The sequence below is a fragment of the Dunckerocampus dactyliophorus genome, chromosome 3 (assembly GCF_027744805.1).
Source record: "Dunckerocampus dactyliophorus isolate RoL2022-P2 chromosome 3, RoL_Ddac_1.1, whole genome shotgun sequence".
NCBI lineage: Eukaryota > Metazoa > Chordata > Actinopteri > Syngnathiformes > Syngnathidae > Dunckerocampus > Dunckerocampus dactyliophorus.
Window position 1 is genome coordinate 25,573,377 of NC_072821.1, and position 19,122 is coordinate 25,592,498.

Consider the following 19,122-nt stretch of genomic DNA (forward strand, 5'->3'; position numbering starts at 1 on the left):
TGTTCGATCCTGGCAAAGAAAGAAGAAATCAAGGAAGCTAATCTTGTGAAAGAGTTGCTAACGAAACAAAGATCACAAACGATCTAAGATGAGAAGTTGTTGGTGTGGATCCCCTCCTCTCTCTCTCCTTCCCTTCTCCCTTCCCATTCCTTGCCGGATTTGCCAATAAGAGTCTTCAATAATAGTAACAGTGATGTTAAATGTTTGTTTATCCATTTAATTTGCCATTCATAATTATTTCACACTGTTTTCTCCATGTAAAACTGTAAGGTTGTGTAGATAGTCCTGATTAGTAACAACCTTTCGTTTTTTTCCAAACAATCACTCTCTCTGGAAAAGGCACTGCTGTTGACATTCCACATCAATTTTTTTTTTATAAACCTTTGGTACTGGCATTAACGTAACACAATGTAGTAATTGGATATTTTTACTTCAGGGCTCCTCCTACAGGTGTAAAGTCAAACTTCCTTTCAGCCAAAAATTAACCCCACATTGTGAACATGGAAATATAAAGCTGCCAAGACAATGAATGTACAATATTTGATCATTTTCGTGTGTGTCAAGAACAAGCACAGGCCAAAATTGAATGATAACGTTGGAGGTGACGGTAGCACAATCACAAAATACCGTAAATGAGAGGTCTGGACACCAGCATTCACAGCTGCTTATTCTGATGGCAGACTGACTGCTTCTTTGAATTGTACTGGTACATAAGAGTCGCCTAAAACCGTGTTATTCCAAGTCATATTGCCCTCACTGTTGTCCTTGGTGTAAATATAACATAACACACATTGCACACTGAGTGACTTCATTAGAGTCTTTTCCTGGTTACAAACCTTCTTACATTCCTTCGAAAATTAATGTCGTGTTCAGTCAGGATAAAATGCATGTCTTACAGGAGAAACCTTCTGGAAAAATGCAAAGATAATTAAGGGCCTGGTGTAAATTCCTTCATACATACAGACACACACATGCACTGAGCACAGAGGTGTCTGGAGAGAAGAGATAGGGCCACCCCAATCAGCCTCACCGCCTACCCACAAGGCCTAATCAATCAGGGATGCACCTAAAATGGAGGCTGTCGTTCTCCTCCAGCCCAAAAGACTTCCTGCCAACAATGTTTTCCCAAGAGAGCAAAAAAGATGGATCCTCCATCTCCCATATCATATTTCCCAACCTTTGTGCATGTGCATGAGACCTGTTTGTGAACAGCTACACTGCACAGTTTTTCTTTTCCTAACTGCATTTTCTAGTTAGTTTTTCATTGCTCCAAGGGTAGATGAATGTCTTCATTTTTCAGCTCAATCTGTGATTAATGCTCCTAAGTGTTGAAACACTCTCTCCTCTACAGCTTTTCTACCCTCTCGTGTGCCAGACACAGATAGAAATCAGGGTAATGGAACACCACTGTGACCCTGCCCCTGCTTCCGGGTCAGAGCCATTTGTCATGGCAATGACCTGGCACTCAGAAGCAAGACAGTACATAATTGTTCAAAAGGGACCTGCATATGGCTTACTGTAAATGCACTGTACCACATGTATTGTTGTTACTATGAGTTCTCTTCACCTTTTTTTAGTCAGATGGTTTGGTTTAATATTACAAAGATCATTTATATACAGTAAATGGTTGAAAACTACAGCCGCAACAATTAATCGATTAACTGATGATTAATCACTTATCCAATTAATCGACAACTGTTTTGGTATTTGATCCATCGTTTTTTGATAAATATCCTCAGATTTCAGCCTCTCAAATGTGATTTTTTTATTTTTTATTTCCTTAGTCACCCATGAAAGCAGACCTCTTATCTTGGTGTTTTAGGCAAAACCAGATATTCTCAAACATCAACTTTGACTTTTGGAAAACAGTCATGGACATTTTTGCCTCTTTTCTGATATGTTGTGGACAAAACCACTTACTGTTTGTGTTTAGCTCATTTTGATTTGGTCCATCTAGTGCCTAACCGATTACTCAATTCATCGAAACAAGCTTCAATTTAATCGACTAAGAAAATAATTCTTAATTGCAGCCCAATCCAAAACCAAGTCATTATGCACTGAAGTGTTTCAATTACTATTCTGCTGAATTTGCACATCGCAAAATTAGGTTAAAATTCAGCTAAATTCTATTTAACTCTAAGATTATGCCCTATTTAAATTATAGTATTACAAGCTGCAGACTAACAAACAAACACTTAAATTGGTAGAAGCCACTTACAAAAAAGGCAGTAAAAGTGTTCGATAAAAGGCCCAGCATGTATCACCATTGAAGTATACTGCAGAAATATGATTCAGTTCTTGTACACAAAATCATAGCATAACACCGCCTACTCTCAAAGACTTTGTAAAGACAACCTCTAACGGGACAACTAGGTCCGGTTCTAGAGGGGACTGATTGGTGCTGTTTAGAAAAAGAGTGTTTGGCCAACTCTCCCTTTCCTATCGAGCATGTGTACGAGCGCCTAGAACACAAGTCTTGTGACTACAAGCCAACTGGCTACATAAGCATCATTAAAAAAGACCTTGAAAAATGGCAGCTGGAGGGTCATAAGTGTAGTCATAATCTATAGGCATTGCCATAAGGGACAGGATCATATTCATTGTTTTATATACAGTATCTGTATAAAATGATTTTGAGGCAGTGCGTAATCCACAATAGCACCTAAGGCATAAACTTTGTATTTGAATATTGTTATTTTATGCATTTTCTTTGTACTTTTGTTGTAATGTAATTAATTTGTAAAGTAATTAATTTGGTCATCAACAAACCCAGGGACTAGTGATAGAAATTAGCCATTGGCTCCAATCTCACATATTTACACGTCAAATGTTAATAACATATATTAACATTATGTTAACATTAACAACCCTACTTTCTAAATGAATTTAATTCAAATCTAAAACTAAAAAGGCATTTTTTGTACAAAATGTGTATATTTTTCTTTCTTTAAGTATCGGGCACCATTTAACGTCCTCATTATCGCTAAGCAACATGACGACAACAGCACCATGACTGCTGTAAGGTGATATTGCATTAATTACAAATTACAGCAGCAACTCTGTTAGATCAAAGTAAAAAATATCGTACGAAAAGAGATGAATCTAAATAAAAACATGCACAAATGGAGGAAAACCATGTCAACAAACTGCTGTAGGTTCAAAAACCAGTTAATAAAAAAATTTTAACACGGTTCCAATCTTGTCTCATTCTGGTGGTTTCCTATGAGAATGAAGGACATGTTTGTGTTGTTTTATGAAGGGGTTGGTTTGCCATTTTGTCTCTTTATGAGTAAGCAGTGTGGTCACTGTGGAACTGCAGTGCAATGCAAGTGTGTCTGTGGGCCATTGGGTGTGTCTGAGCTGTGCAGAGGACTGAGAGGATAATAAAGAAGAAATAGAAGCTAGGAGAGGTAGTAAAAAAGAAAAGATGGGGGACGTCGAGTCATTGACTAAGAAAGTAAAGGGTATGAAAGAGGTAAGGAAGTGCTACGGTGAGACACACAATTGGCAAAGATCGATTTTTTTTCGGCTCTGCGGAGGTAGTTATTCACTAAAGAAGAAGAAACAAAGTCAGGATACTGATATATTTTGCTCTTCTATTGCTCTATTACTCATTTTCCTATCCTTCCTTTTTCAGAATTGTATTGGTTGAAAGAAGATATCTATATTATTCAGATATGTTGTCATTATTTTCTCTGAATGCTGAAATACAATGAAAAGTTGGTGGGAGCAAGTCAGTGTTTTGCAAGTCTCAAGTAAGGCTCAAGTCTTTAACCTCAAATCTCGAGCCAAGTGCCAAGTAAAGACAGGCAAGTCCAAGTCTCAAGTCAAGGCTATGTTCACACTGCAGGTCAATTCAATTTTTTTTTTTGCTCATATGTGACCTGCATCTGATTTTTTCATGTCAGTGTGAACAGCACAATTACGATTTTTTCAAATGCGACTCGGGATTAATTCATATGTGGATATAAATCCAAGAAGTATGCGATGCAACTGCAGTATGAACGCTCAAGTCGCATATATCCAACCTATATGTGCTTCCTCGATGTTGGCAGTCATCGAAAGGCGTGGTTTATCGGGCAAGACTTGGATATAGGTACTCACTGATGCATGCAAAAGTTCTTCTTGCCTCAGACATCCACCCACACGCACCTTAGAACACACGTGGCAGCAAAGTTGTCAACAAACTGCCAAAATTCTTGTCCTCTTTCAAATTAATATCCTATGCTGAATCATTTGGTTGAGAAAATATTGACTCCCGTTGCACATGATCCTTGAAAAATACAAACGCATTAAGGAGAGCACGTTAGTAATGTGCGGATCGATACTGAAATATCGATACTTTGGGATACCAGCTCTTCAAAACGCTAAAGTCGATTCTTATATCAAAATATTGATACTTTTGGTACTTCAGATATATAATTTTGTGCTTTCTTTCTTCTGACGTTATATATTAGCTTGGCTATAATGTAAATCACCCCACTACCTCAGTATACTACACCTCAGTATTCAGGGTTTTAAAATATATCAATAAATTACTATGATGCCTAGTATTCTTTATGATGTGATTTGAAATAATGTACACTACTTTATAAAATTTACCGGATGCGTTAGGTGAATTTGCACATAGTATCTGATCGGTATCGCTGATACCAGCCTGAATTTTACCCAGTATCAGCTGGGAAATTAAATCAATGGTATCGCACATCAATAGAGCACACACTGCCGCAATCTTTACTTCCGTAAATAGACGGACATGCGAGTGATGTCGTGCTTTTGTGAATGCACATCACTTTCCAGACGTTTTGAGTTCACATTACCAAGTGGTATTTTTTTGGTAATGTGAACAACCACATAAAAAATCTGATTTAAACAAAAATCCTAATTGGGCATCTTATAGTGTGAAGGTCATAAGATCTGTTTTGTGTTTACTACATAAATAAAAAGGCATTTTAACAATGTAACACTATATTAGATTTGACAAATACTTGTACAATGAATGCATTTAGAATTGTTTAATTTTTAAAATAAAGTAAGACCAGTGTGACAAGACTGAGTCACAGAAAAAGAGTGCTGACATAGCATTCAGGATTTAGTTATTGCACAGAAATGTAACCCACACATTCATTGTTTGTTCTTAAACCTGATTGGACATTAATAGCTCCATTCAATGAGGCAGATTCTGTGGGAAAACATGTCTTGCTGGAAATCACATAATAACGATCACCTTAGTTTAATCCTTTGAAGGGGGACACATTTTATCCAACACACTTACAGGAAATCTCAAATATTTTCAAGTCATCAGACTAACTTCCAAGTCAAGTCCAAAGTCATTGATGTCAAAGTTCAAGTGGAGTTGCAAGTATTGTCCAGTCAGGTCAAAAGTCATCAATATTGTGACTCGAGACCAAGTCGCATGACTCGAGTCCACACCTCTGTTGGTTAGCATACGCCCAGGTTAGCATTTTTTTTATTTACGTAAAATTTTGCCACGGCTCACGTACATTTTTTGTGTGCGTACTGTCGTGTTAGTAGTACGCTACATTAGTATAAGTGTTCTTAACATATTTTTTTAAATCACAAAATGTCCTTGTGGGGATCCTGTTACTGTTTTCATGGAAATCGGAAGCAGAGGTCATTGTCCCCAGCTCCATCATCAGTGGTTGACTCTAATTCTTTGCTAACTAACACAGTTACGCCACAAGTCTCTGCTTTTCTTAGTGATCACGGCTGCAAAATAACCCATAATGGAGGTACAAAAAGGTTGCAAGTGCCAGCACTTTGATGAAGGGGGGTAACACTAATGAATTCAAGAAATAACTCATAGCAAAACATAATGTCCTTGTGGATCTCGCGGTCTCCATAGCCTCCTTTGTCAACAATCACGTCTTCAATCAAGGTAAGAGTCCCTTTCATTATATGCATTTCAAATTGTCTTCTTTGTGTAAAACCATAATTGTTCAACTATTGTTTACACAACAAGTGTTTTGTGTTAACATTTTTGGGTGTCCGAAAGAGATTCATTGGATTAGAGGACACATCACATTTTGGATTGTTCTGTTTTTCTACATCAAAGTCATCCAAACATACCCTTATGATGAGATGCAGAATTCTGATGCAGTGGGAACTACAAGACAAAGTCCAACTTTTAATATATGATCTGGGTGTCAAAATACTTTCACCCATGGAGTGTAGCCAGGAACCTTTGAAGCTGCAAGGTTAATGCAGCAGCATTACACAGGAATAACCTTATTGATCTTCTCAGAAGGTGGCTGTTACACACATTTTAATTGATTGACCTATTAATTGCAGCATGAGAGACTTGTGTGTTAGCAAAAGACATAGTAGCACTTCTGTGGGTACTCAGGAAGTGAGGTTTTACCAAATGCAAAGCTCTCTACCAGCTGGCCTCACTTGCCTAAGGTCCAAGAAAACAGTCACTTGCATAGAGTAGATGATAATTAATGCATGGTTACCCCTGCATGCATATACTTTACCAAACACAAACATATCCTGCGTTACATTAAATATTAAATGATCACTTTTCAGAACCTATTAATTAAAAATGCTTAAGTTTTAGGCCATTACTTCCACTTTAGTGAACAGATAGCTAATTTATGGAACAAATCGCTGGGGTCATACCATGAAAACCACATGTTGGTAATAAAACCAACAGTTATTTTTTGTTCCACCTGAATGCATTAATCTGTGTTTGGACAATATACATTTACTATTTCTACAACACAACAGTTTTTTTTCTGTCTGACTGTTTCCTAAACACAGTCATGTCCATTAAAGTTTTTGAAGCAATAGTGTCCTTGGGAGTGCAAAAAGCAACCAAAAAGCACAAATAAATGATATTAAAAAAGGATTAAAAAGTCCTGTGACACTCTTAATACCTTCAAAGGGCATCCGGAACTATCAAAGCATGTTTAAATATGAGGAGACACATGGCGCTTCATGTGTGCTGCTTCATATAGACGTCATGGGGAGATTAGTCACTTTACTTATCCTTGTACACCACAGTAGTGACAGAGGAAGAGGAATATCACGAGAAAACCCAGAGAAGAAAGGGCAAATAAGAGGAGAAATATTTGAATAGAGAACTGTCGTTGCATGTTGGGGGGTCAGGAATTGAAGCTAACAAAGGTACAAAGAGAGCGGGGACAAAATTAGCTCTCTGTTTTCTCAACTGGGGGTTTCCCCTTTAATAGCAGTGAGGTGTGACTCAATTCGAGCTACTCTTGGAAGGCTGAGTTCAAAGCATGTCAGTGGAAGGAGGGCGTTTGTGTGGGAGAACAGCAGACAGTTAAGATGGGATTTCTCATTAGTTGTGTAGCGCTTTGTGTCCTGGCTATCACCACTGCACACCGCTCGCTTGCTTTCGGCCCTATAATTCCTCGCCCCCCTCCTTTTTCCCTCACTAAGACTCAGACTGAATACATAATATTGTTCTCCCCAAGCCCCCCTTCTAAAGAGTCTGTGTGCTGTTCCATGATATCAGGCTGTACACACAAGCTAAACCATTCCAAAGAGGCAACATGACACTAGCGCAATAGGCGCATGTATGTACCTGTGTGTAAAGGTGAATCACGATTTTCTTGTTTAGAATGGAGGCTGCAATTTCTGCACACAAGCATGCACACACAGCATGTTCAGAGCCCTGTGTAAAAATATGCCATTTTTGAAATCATTATTATTAGACTCCTTGGCTTATTTCGCTTTAAAGAAACTTCCAATGGTCTTTCTGACGAACTTCATGGGAGCTTCCGGGAGGACAGTTGACTGGGGACTTCCTTGATAGAAATTAATAGAATGACTGAAAATAATCCATTAAGTCAAAAACATGGCACGCTCACTCACTCGACAGTACATTCATGGATGTTATAAAAAGTTTGTGGCAACGTTTGCTGGGGGGCAGGAGAGCAAGGAGGAAATATCAGACGTCATGCTAACAACAGTCCAACGTGAGTCCTTCAATGGCAGCGTTTTTTTTGTAATGCACCTCGTAAAAGTACAGTTTTTTTTAAATAAACTCCTCGTCATTTAGAAATTAGAGTTTGAGATATTTTTTCCGATTTTTTTGTGCAGCCCTACAGCGCTACAAGGAGGGAGAGGGAAATTTCAACAGATTTCATTCCTGATTTTGTAACCAAGTAATCAAAGAGCTATTAATTTCATATAATTCAGAATATAATTTATAAAATTAGGCAGAGTAAAAAAAAAAAACAAAAAACAAAAAACGATCATCTGTGTCAGACACACAGCCTGAAGTTTGTGTGCAGTGTAGTGTCCCCTCCCCCTTTCCTTCACACTGCGCACGCTTACGGTGGTAAAAAACACTTGGTTGAGTATATGGTGAGTTTTGGAGGTTCACAGCAGTGAATGAAAACAAGGCAGCCGGAGCAGCTACCGTCAAATACCAACTAGCCCCGCAAACATTGGGCAACACTCGTATGAGCGTGACAGTCAGAAGGCTAAACAAATAAACCATAAAAATAATTGAATTCATCAGATTAGATGACCAGCCTCTCACAGGAGTAGAAGACACCGGGTTCCACCCACGGCTCTCTCACTTGGAGCCGTGCTATGTGCTTCCTGGACAGAAATATTTCGCAGACAAAGCACTGCCAGACATATAAATAAATTGAAAAATGTCCATTTAATCCATGAGTGAGATCGGTATTGGTATTGGCCGATGTCATTCATGCATGATCGGTATTGGAATCGGCAGCATAAAACCCTGATCGGTGCATCTCTAGTCATAAGTACTGTAAATATTTGTGCTGCACAAGCAGTCTTTTGTCTTAGTGGTCTTGCTGTATGACTTCCACTGATTGCAGATCAGGTAGAGCTGACTGCGACAAATCAGGTTGCCGCACTCGTGTTCACCTCATGCTGTTTGTATGCCAACGCTGGGTTAAAAAACACAATAAAAGCACTATTGTTCGCAACATTCTACTAGAGACATTTTGCCCAAGTGTTACTCGGGAGGCGTTACAATACATGTATGTAATTATAACATTTATTTACTGGTTGCCCATCTTTAATAGAAAGTTAGCCAGCGACACGCTATTGCATTTCTTGAGTCTTTGAGGTGCACTTTTTTTGCCAGGATGCACTCCATGGCGTGTTTTACTTTTTCAGCATTTCCAGCTTGAGCGGTAAACACTGTATGCTGACACGCTGCTGCTTTCTCATAATTATGCGGCACAATGGAACTCAGGACGGTCAGTCGCTATAATGTCAATTCTGCGATACACTTATTACATTTAGTATATTTACGTACATGCATGCAAAGTAAATCATTTCTTTAAAACTACTGAATATGAATGTTTCGTGTAAAAAATAAATAGATAAAAGAAATAAAAAACGATTGTGAATCTGTGAGTATGGCCATGAGCACATCTATGGAGAGCAGGAGCTTGTGGAGGTGTGGGAACAATGGCGGTGATGTGAGGAGGTGAACGGCATGTCTCCCAGCAATCAATTCCACATATTACTCTGCTATTTGCCAGATATACTCTCTGCCACGCAAGCCATCCATGACTTGTTCGGTCATTACATCAGAGAGGTCACGCCCACGCCACCCTCTGCCTGCACCATCATTCCTGGGTCTGATGGCGGCCTAATGGCCTGTACTCACTACACTGTAATTAACCTTTTTTTTTTTTTTTTTAAACAGGCCACCTGCCAACCAGCCGCAGATACATCAGCAGCCACATATGTGTGAATGTGTAAAGTAAAACCACAAGTGTTTGTGTGTGCACATGGATGAATCAAGCTTATACATTCATGAATCCAATGTGAACAGTACAGTATGTGTGCTTATAACAGCTGACAGCTTCTCCACTCCTCAAGTAGAACGTGACTGCATCTAACGTCCAATCATCGTTGGCCCAGTGGCTATGAGGTTGTCTCACAGCAGAGCTCATCTCTGCAATATATTCCCATGCAGCTGAGAAGGGATGGGAGCATTGCCACAGTTTATCTTGTGTCCTGCTGTAACTGTTGAGACCTAAAATTGTACAGGCAAGTCATTTTAGAGAAAGATATTTTTCAAGTCAACTGATTATTTTTTTTTTTTTTGCTTTAGTCAACCTCTTGAGAGGATTATGAAAAAACAGCATGCTGACCAAATCATTGTTTAATGGGAACATCTTTTTTTAAAACACTAGCCTAGCCTGCACCCCGATGAAGCCCAAGGGGTGATGCTATCAGAGGGAACTCCTATCTTCATCTGCAACAACAAGTATTCCTTTTTAATACAAGTCGTAACACCACTAAACCCATTAGTTGTGGTTGTATGGACTATTTTAGGAAACAGAATGGGAGTTAATACAACCAGTCGCTTTATAGCAAACAAGTTCATACTGTATGCCCCACAAGAGGCCTCTCGAGGGTCTTTAAACCTGCCAGTGGTGTACTGGGGGGAAAGCACACAGTAAACACATCGCAAGGCTGCAAATTGAATTTCGGGGCACGACTTGACTCGAAACACCTAATAATCCCATGTCGCTCACTGTTCTCACAGAGGAAGGTGACATTGTAGTAGGAGGAATAGAAAATACAAATCAGATTTTCTTTCATACAGGTATTCAGAAAGCCATTGTATTCAGGCTTTTGCAAGGTGTCATGGCGAACCAATTCAAGGACAACAAGAACTATACAAGAACAGAAAGCAACAGAGAACATTTTCTACTCAACAAAGGAGCACACATTAGCAGCACAGCAGTGGCTCATACTTTACAGCAGTGGTGTCCAAAGTGCAGCCCGGGGGCCATTTGCAAGACCGCAGCTGTTTTTTTTTTATTGGCCCGCGACACATTCTAAAAATATTATTTAACAAGAAAAATTAAAAAATTAAATTAAATTAAAAAACCATCAAAGATGGAAAATTCAGAAGAAAATATCAAGAGAAAAAAGTTGCAAGCCAACATGAAAAAGCTGTAATTTTACGAGAATAACATTATTATAGTATGAGTAGCATAAAGCTGAAATATAAAAAAAAAAAATACACTTTTTTACAAGTCATAATATTACCGTATTTTCACGACCATAAGGCGCACTTAAAAGTCTTAAATTTTGTCCAAAATGGGCGGGGCCACAATTTGTGAATGGATGTAAACACGGCGTTTAAAGTTAAGTTGCGAGCGGTGTGGGAGCAATGGATGACAGCTCCACTAATGGATTGTGGATGCTTGGGCTAACGTGTCTGATGCACTGTTCCAGCTTTCACAAAAGCCAGCATCATTTCTGAGGCACTGCATGGCAACGAGACTGACTGACAAGGATGTCGTGCCCTCAGGCCACCCTCATGGAGCCTGTTTCTGATTGTCTGGTCAGAAACATTCACACCAGTGGCCTGCTGGAGGTCATTTTGTAGGGCTCTGGCAGTGCTCATCCTGTTCCTCCTTACACAAAGGAGCAGATACCAATCCTGCTGAGGGTTGAAGGACCTTCTACGGCCCTGTCCAGCTCTCCTGGAGTAACTACCTGTCTCCTGGAATCTCCTCCATGCGCCCAGGTACCGCAGTGATGCCCTGGTCCAGATCTGGGAGGAGATCCCCCAGGACACCACAAACTACTGAGAATCATTTTGAGTTGCTACAATGACATTTTAGCAAAATGGACCAGTGTGCTGCATCATTTTTTCACTTTCATTTTTGGGGTGTCTTTGATTTCCCCCCTCTATAGGGTGACCATTTCATTTCTATCAAATGATGTGGCATCATTTTCTTACTAATACATCACCCACTTATTATCAGGAAAGATATTCAAGATCATTTTTCCCCCAGTTTAGATCTGATGTGTTTTCCAAGTGTTCCTCTAATTTTTTTGAGCAGTGTATATACACCATATGTTATATGTTTTCCTGATTTATAGGTTTAATTTTGACTTGTAAATTGCATGCTGAAAAAGTGTGTGCACTCCTGATATACATGTAAAATGCACAAATACACAAATAATAATACACATAAATACATCAATAATAAATAAATACACATATTATAAATACTAGTGGTGTTACAAGATCTCGTGCCACAAGAACTCGCAAGGTTAAAACATGAGAAGTTTTCTTGTTCAGAAAAAAAAAACTCTCGTGGGCACTGGAACAATAAATGAATGACTTCATCACACAATAAAGGAAAATGTACCAGATACCTCAATATATTGTCATGTGCATGCGTGTCTGTTTTCCTCCTCTCTCGCCTCCAAACAGGCATGAAGAGAGATCACTCTGTGCATTGGTTTCAGCACCTTGTCGTGTTTGTTCCATAGAACAACGGCATGAACGGAGTGAACCCTTTTGTCAGGCATACGGTGTCTTTGTCTCGGTGGGTGGAGGTGGGGCTGGTAGCATGCACAAAAAGTACAGAAGAGTCTAATGTAGTAGAAATTAAATAAGTAGATTGCAATATATTTCCTTTTTTTTTCCATTGTACTTTTCTTAAAAGTAATGTTAAAATCTCATCTTGTCCTTGTCTCGTCTCTTGAACGGAGTGTCTCGTGACACCTCTACTAAATATTCTAAATATAATTTCTGTTTATGGTAGGAGGCACATCTGTGGAACATGGCCCTTTGTATATAGCTTGCAAGCTGAAAAGGTGTGAGCACCCCTGTGCTAAAAGTGTCGATATGGACTTCAGTGGGTAAATTTTAGAAATAACACAGTGCACAGACAGGTTGTCGACGAAAGCAGGTCCACCTGTAGCATAATTTTAAAATGTATATAAAATAAATCAATAACTGAAAGGTAATTGCTGTCCTCATTCATCAAGGAATTTCTTCAAACGCTTATCCAAGGTTATATGGAGCTCAGGGAATGAATACTGGGTTTTGGGTATTGGAAAAGGTCTAGCTCAATAACTCTGATATGCATCAAAATGTTGTGAAGTTTGGGGATGCACTGATGAAACAAGTATGATTGAAATATGGCATGAGGCTGCAAGTGCTGAAGTGGCAAAGAATAGCCAAAAAATGAGTATAGTTATCATACCTGCAACAAAGAGGCGTGCCGTACGACTAGAAATGGACCCCAGGCTTTCGATGGTGGCAACACACTGGTAGGTGCCCTCATCGGGTTTGTTGTGCTTTGAGTGAACCACATGGGTGAAGAGCAGGGAGCCGTCGGGAAGGATACGCCGTCTCTCATCTGAAACTAGACTCATGAAGGTGCCGTCTTTCTTCCACTCTATGCGAGCTGGGGTGGCTGCATCGCTGTGCACTGAACAGTTGAGCAGTGCAGAGTTGCCTCGAATTGCCACTGTGTCTTGGGGCTCCACGGTGAACCAGAAGGGGCTGAAAGGCTGCGGTGCAGATGCTGGAAGAACGACAAAAAAAGTATGTTAGTCTTGTATGGATGCAAGCTTGCAAATATGTTAAACCAGAAGACTGTGGCAACACCAACATGAAGCAAGTCCTTTAAAAATTCACTTCCGTAATCTTCTGACCCATCAGTTCATATCAAAATATCTAACCATACTAAACACCTGTGGAATATTTTATTAGTATGAATTGTAGTGGAGAACTGTTGTGAAGGATTCATCCAGCTTCATACTGGCTGACCCAGACTGAGGCCAATATAGTGGATCACAACAAATTTGCAATTCAGCATTCCCGTACACACTAATATACATGCAAAACAATACTATTTTATGTACATTTTTACAAATTAGTATTAAAATAGTATTGTTTTGCATGTATATTCGTATGTAAGCATTTATTTCAAAACCATATAGTCTGTATGGTGCAGTTACAATGTGTGTTCCACCATGAGTGAGGGAGGCATTTGGTTTGATGACCTCATGTTAGTTTGCCATTGGTGGGTGGCACCGCAATGTAACCCATGCAAGGATCTACTGTACTGTCAGCACAATTGCATTGTTTTTTTTTATCATAAGCTATGTGGTGCTGTTTACACTCATCAACTTAATATCCATCCATCCATTTTCTATGCCGCTCATCCTAACCAGGGGGTATGCTGGAGCCTATCCCAACGTAAATAACATCTTCAAATCATTTCAAAAGAAAGGGAAATGTCTAATGTCTTTGTTTTTTCTGAAATCAGAATCTGTAAGTACTTCCACAGACCATAATACCTCCATGTGTATTTAAGATTCATAAGAAAATTACTGCTTTCTAAAATAAAAAAGAAATTTCAGGACTCTATGACTGGTCAAAACAATGAAAACAAAGTTCCCAAAGAAAAACATCTTGTCAATTCAGAGGCTTTTCATTATGAAACCACAAGCCCCACTGAAATTGAAAAGAAGGAACTGACAAATATAATCCAGACTTGCTTCCCTGGCAAGCTAATATCACATCTATAAGACGACACAGCAATGAAGGAGTAGAGACTTTGGAGCAAAATTGCAATTTCCTTTCCTCGAATATAAACGTTAACATCATAGTAAGATGGATAGTGCCAAAGTCAGACTAAGTGCAATTGTTTTGCATTTGTACTCATCCATTATTCAGACCCCACCACCTAAAGAATCGCATAATGCATAGTATATTGGTTAGACAAATAACGGCAATTGCCAGTTCTGCAGGGATGCAGGAGTGCCAGAAAATAATTAAGGGGCTATAAAGGTATTTTAATAATGCAGTGAATAGATTGAAATAAGAGGTGGGATGTTAAATGCAGTTTAAACTATGCCTGCTCGTTTCCAAAGAAATGGCGTGTCTCCAAGGGAAGGGTGGTGAGAGAAGGAAAGAGAGACATTGCGATGTCAGTGGCTGAGCAATTTAACTTCTCGGAGGTAATTCCTCTACCTTGCGGCATCATGTCCCTTGTGAGATCCAAAGAAAAACGCTTGTAATGTGGGCTCCATTATGGTAGCAATATCAATGCTTGTCCTCAATTCACTTAGTTATCTTGAAAGCACAAACAATTACAGAAAATGACTGAGGTGAATTGCAATTTTCCACTTGCACATTAGGGAATACATGTCAGCCTTTGCACTAAGCCGTTGCAATCATTTCTACGCTCATTCATCAAACCAGGAGAGGATAGAAGTGACCCCATTCTTTCTCAATAGTCAATTACTTTAACCACCCCAGCTAGTAAAAAAAAAAAAAAAAAAGAAATAAAAAGAACACTAAGACAACATTTACAAGTTTATTTAGGCAAGTGAACAGTGAGAGTCATTTTAAAATACACTGAAGTCTAGAGCTGCAACAATACATCGATCATTAATCAATTATCCAATTAATGAATAACTATTTTGGTATTTGAATAATCATTTTTTGTATTTACAAATGTAAATATCCTGTGATTTCAGTGTCTCAAATGTATTTTTTTTTTTATTTCCTTAGTCATCCATGAAAGCACACCTATATCTTTGTATTTTAAGCAAAACACATCAGCTTTGACTTTGGAAAACCGTGATCAACGTTTTTGCCTCTTTTCTGATATGTTGCGGACCAAACCATTAACTGCTTGTGTTTGGTTTATATTGATTTGGTCCATCTAGAGCAGTGATCCCCAACCCCCGGGCCATGGCCCGGTACCGGGCCGTGGGTCATTTGGTACCGGGTCGCACAGAAAGAAAAAATAATTTCCATTATTTAATTTTTTTAATGTTTTATTTTGAAAAGTGGCCAGATTCTCTCTGTTACATCCGTCTCACTTGACGCATGTCCATTGTGCGTGTGCTAATTTTATCTCATGCTGCACAGATAGACTACTACTGTATTTTTACCATTTTTCTTTCACCTCATATTTGGTGTCAAATGCTGATACTATGTGGGAATGCATAAAGGTAAGTTTTGATGACTTATTGAGTGCTAATGTGCACATTTGTCTCAAGTTAATTCATGCTATCACACTGCCTTTTACCACACACGTCAAACAGCGATGTAATAATCTCTCTGCAAAAACTTCGGTGGAATTTGAACTGGTGGATGGTGGGTCGGCATTCATTTTGTGCTTTTAATTTTATTAATGTCTTAGTTTTACAGAATACATAATAAATAACAAATTTGTTCGCTATAATGTACGAGTTAAGTTAGTTGATCCCTAATCAGAATACCAAAGATGAAAGTTGCATCCCAGTGTGCTTGAGATGTCTGTTCACCACTTAATCTTTGTTGCGGGGGAGCAACAGTGAATCAGGAGGGGAGTTTAATGTCAGCTGACTGATGCCATATGACATCTACAAACTGATGTTTATGCGATCGACTCACACTATCGTCGTGGTCGACAGGTAGCTCGCGATCTATGTAATGGGCACCCCGGTATGGGGCCTCAGCAATTACTCAATTAAACGAAACAAGCTTCAGATTAATCGATTGAGAAAATAATCGTTAGTTGGAGCTCTACTGAAGTCAGAAACTGCAATGTAGTGTTAATATCTGGAAGAAGATGACAACATCCACTACTAATGGCAAACAAGCCAGATGGACAGAGACCAGAATGGGGTAGCAGTCAGGGGACCCTGTCACATCTTCAAGTTTACGTGACACCGTGATCATTCTCAATCATCTCTCCTGTGCACTACTAAATCCATGTGTGTATGTGTGCATGAGTTAAAAGAGCATCTTCACCCACTCTTATCTACTGTGCACCACTAAATCCATATACTGTATGTATGTGTATGGGTTAAAAGAGCATCTTCACCCACTCTTATCACAAGGAGGAAACTAAGTAGACTCAACCATCCTGCAGCATCTAATCAGACCCAAAACAGATTTTTTAAGCACAGGCGTTTTGTCCCCATCGTAAGAACAGTAGGTGAGGACTTAATTTCAGCTCTACTCTCAAACAAAATGGCGAACCATTTGCTTTCAGCGGTAGACACAACATCCGCTGAGTAGCAAAGAGAAAGGAAAATGAGACTTGTGATGTAGGTGTTGATGAGGAGGTAGCAGCTGGCCTGGAATGAGCTGCACCCACCTTTGTTTTACAACCATTCTATTCTCATCTCAGATAATAACACTCAAACTAAATTCAAAGTAAAAGTACAGCCAATACTGAAGACAGTGTTGCAAAAAGATAAATAACACATGGTAGCAGCTGCAGTTCATATAGCAATGATTGTCTCTTCAGCTTCAGCTTCAAGCATTTCTGCCTTTTCCAATAAAGAGAACTGCATGGTCAAATCATGCAGTTGTCCATTAAGACAATCAAAAAACGCTGTTTTATTTGGCAGTGTTGCAATGAAGTGATTGCACAGAGAAAGTGTCCATATTAAATTATTTAGCTATTATATCAGAACTTTTACAAGGTTCATCCTAAAGAATAGTTACCATAATTTCCGGACTATTGAGCGCACCTGAATATAAGCCGCGCCCACTCAACTTAAGGTGGAAAAAAAAATTTTGTACATATATAAGCCGAACCTGTCCATAAGCCACAGGTGTCCACGTCGTAACATGAGATATTTTGTACAAGAAATGATGTTACACAAAGATTTTTTTACTTTTAATTAAATACATTTTCACAACGCATGTAATAAAACTAGTTCAAAAGTAGCCTACCAGAAAAGTAATTCATTCCTGTATTCATCTTTCTCCTTCCACACTAAAATCACTAAAGTCGTCTTCAGTGTCAAAATTGAACAGCCTCATAATTCCTTTGTCAATCACTCACCCTCCCTTTCACTGTTGGTCACAGTGTAACTTTTGTCTTGAGGCAAATTAGCCATTGAGCTTGTGCTGCCCGCTTCATCACGCAGTAGTCCAGCATAGGGATGAGCCAGATACTCGTTTTACACGCGTTTCCATTATGGATAATGCATTTTTGACGAGTACGAGCATGAAATGAATACAGCTTGTCATCAACCGTAATCGTGATGAAGGAAAATCCTCATTGGGTAACTACTTATGCATTCACTCTTCACGCTCTGTGATTGGCCAGACCCACACAGCAACCGCCCCTCCCAAGATAGACTCCCTACAGGCAGAGAGAGGAGTAATCAGTGCTTTTGACAAGACAGAGTTGAAAACGGCTTGTGTCGCCTAAATTTAGTTCTAAATCACTCACACTGAACACAGGACACATGAAGATTAAATACAAGAAGTACATGAAACAGTAATAATGGTGATGGCTTTTCTTTTCTGTGGCGCACTGCCGCTTGGCAGTTTGGGAGAGCAAAAACTTTAAACTAATAAGCAATGTTATTCCTCCTAAGTGTAGCCGAGGCACACGCTGAATTCTTCTGTCGTGCACTGTTGCTATTTCTCAAACAAAAAATTAAAGTAAAATTACAAATTCTGTTTTGAATTAATTAATGGGAGCGCGTACATAACCATTAAACATCATAACACGGAGCTTTGTAAACAGATCACCTGTATTCAAAACAAAAGCTTTTTCAAGACAGTTCAGATTATCATTTTTTTGTACACAATATGTAAATCATGTGTAAATATCTAACTATTCAATTAAATTTTTCTACAAGCACAAATGAAGAGCCAAAGTCGTTTTGGCAGAAAGACTAAATTCTTTTGAGCACACAAAGGCTTTGCTGAAGCAATATTACACTGAGTGAAAGTGCAATCTGCACAGGTCCAGCTGTGTGGGAGCAAAGCGCCCACTTGCCTTACAAAATTAAGAAACGCCACGACAGGCAACCAGTGAAAATGAGGGAGCAGAGAGCATAAGACTAGAAAATGAGGTTGTCGACTTGATAAGTATGGGCTGTTACCTCTGTCCCAAATCCACTTTGCTCAGTGTCATAAAAGGTTTGGGAGCTCAGCTTAAGGTGATGCCATGATATTCCACATTGTGCTCTCAAACTAAGGATGTATTACTCAACAAAATCCCATATTGGGAAATAAAGCAAAAGTACATTCGTGCATAACTCATCGAAGTGCCTTGTTATCAATGAAACAGGCGGTTCGTGCAGAAGAATAACTGTGAAGAGGAAGGCAATAAAGAAGAGGGTCTGCTCACACAAAGACCTGTTTTCTTCCATCGGTGGCTCAGCAGGAAACCTCTTTCCTCAGTGAGCTTCCATCTGAGAGCAACCACATTGACTACCATCATTATTGAGCCACTCGAGGTAGAGCAGACCACTCTTAAAACCAGTTGATTTTTCTACAACAGATCCCCCTCTGTGACTTTGGCTGGAAAACAAGGACAAGCTGAGCAGAGGCACACCTCATACACACTTACA

At 39.2% G+C, this 19,122-nt stretch overlaps 1 protein-coding gene across 8 annotated transcripts in view; it reads right to left on the bottom strand.

Moving 5' to 3' along the window:
• neo1a (neogenin 1a) overlaps window positions 1-19,122 on the bottom strand; it is a 195,855-nt gene that overhangs the window by 114,376 nt on the left and 62,357 nt on the right. For all 8 annotated transcript variants that reach the window (XM_054772050.1, XM_054772054.1, XM_054772048.1 and 5 more), the window contains exon 2: window positions 13,002-13,325. In XM_054772050.1, coding sequence (XP_054628025.1) covers window positions 13,002-13,325 — 324 coding nt within the window. The remainder of the gene's footprint in view (window positions 1-13,001; window positions 13,326-19,122) is intronic.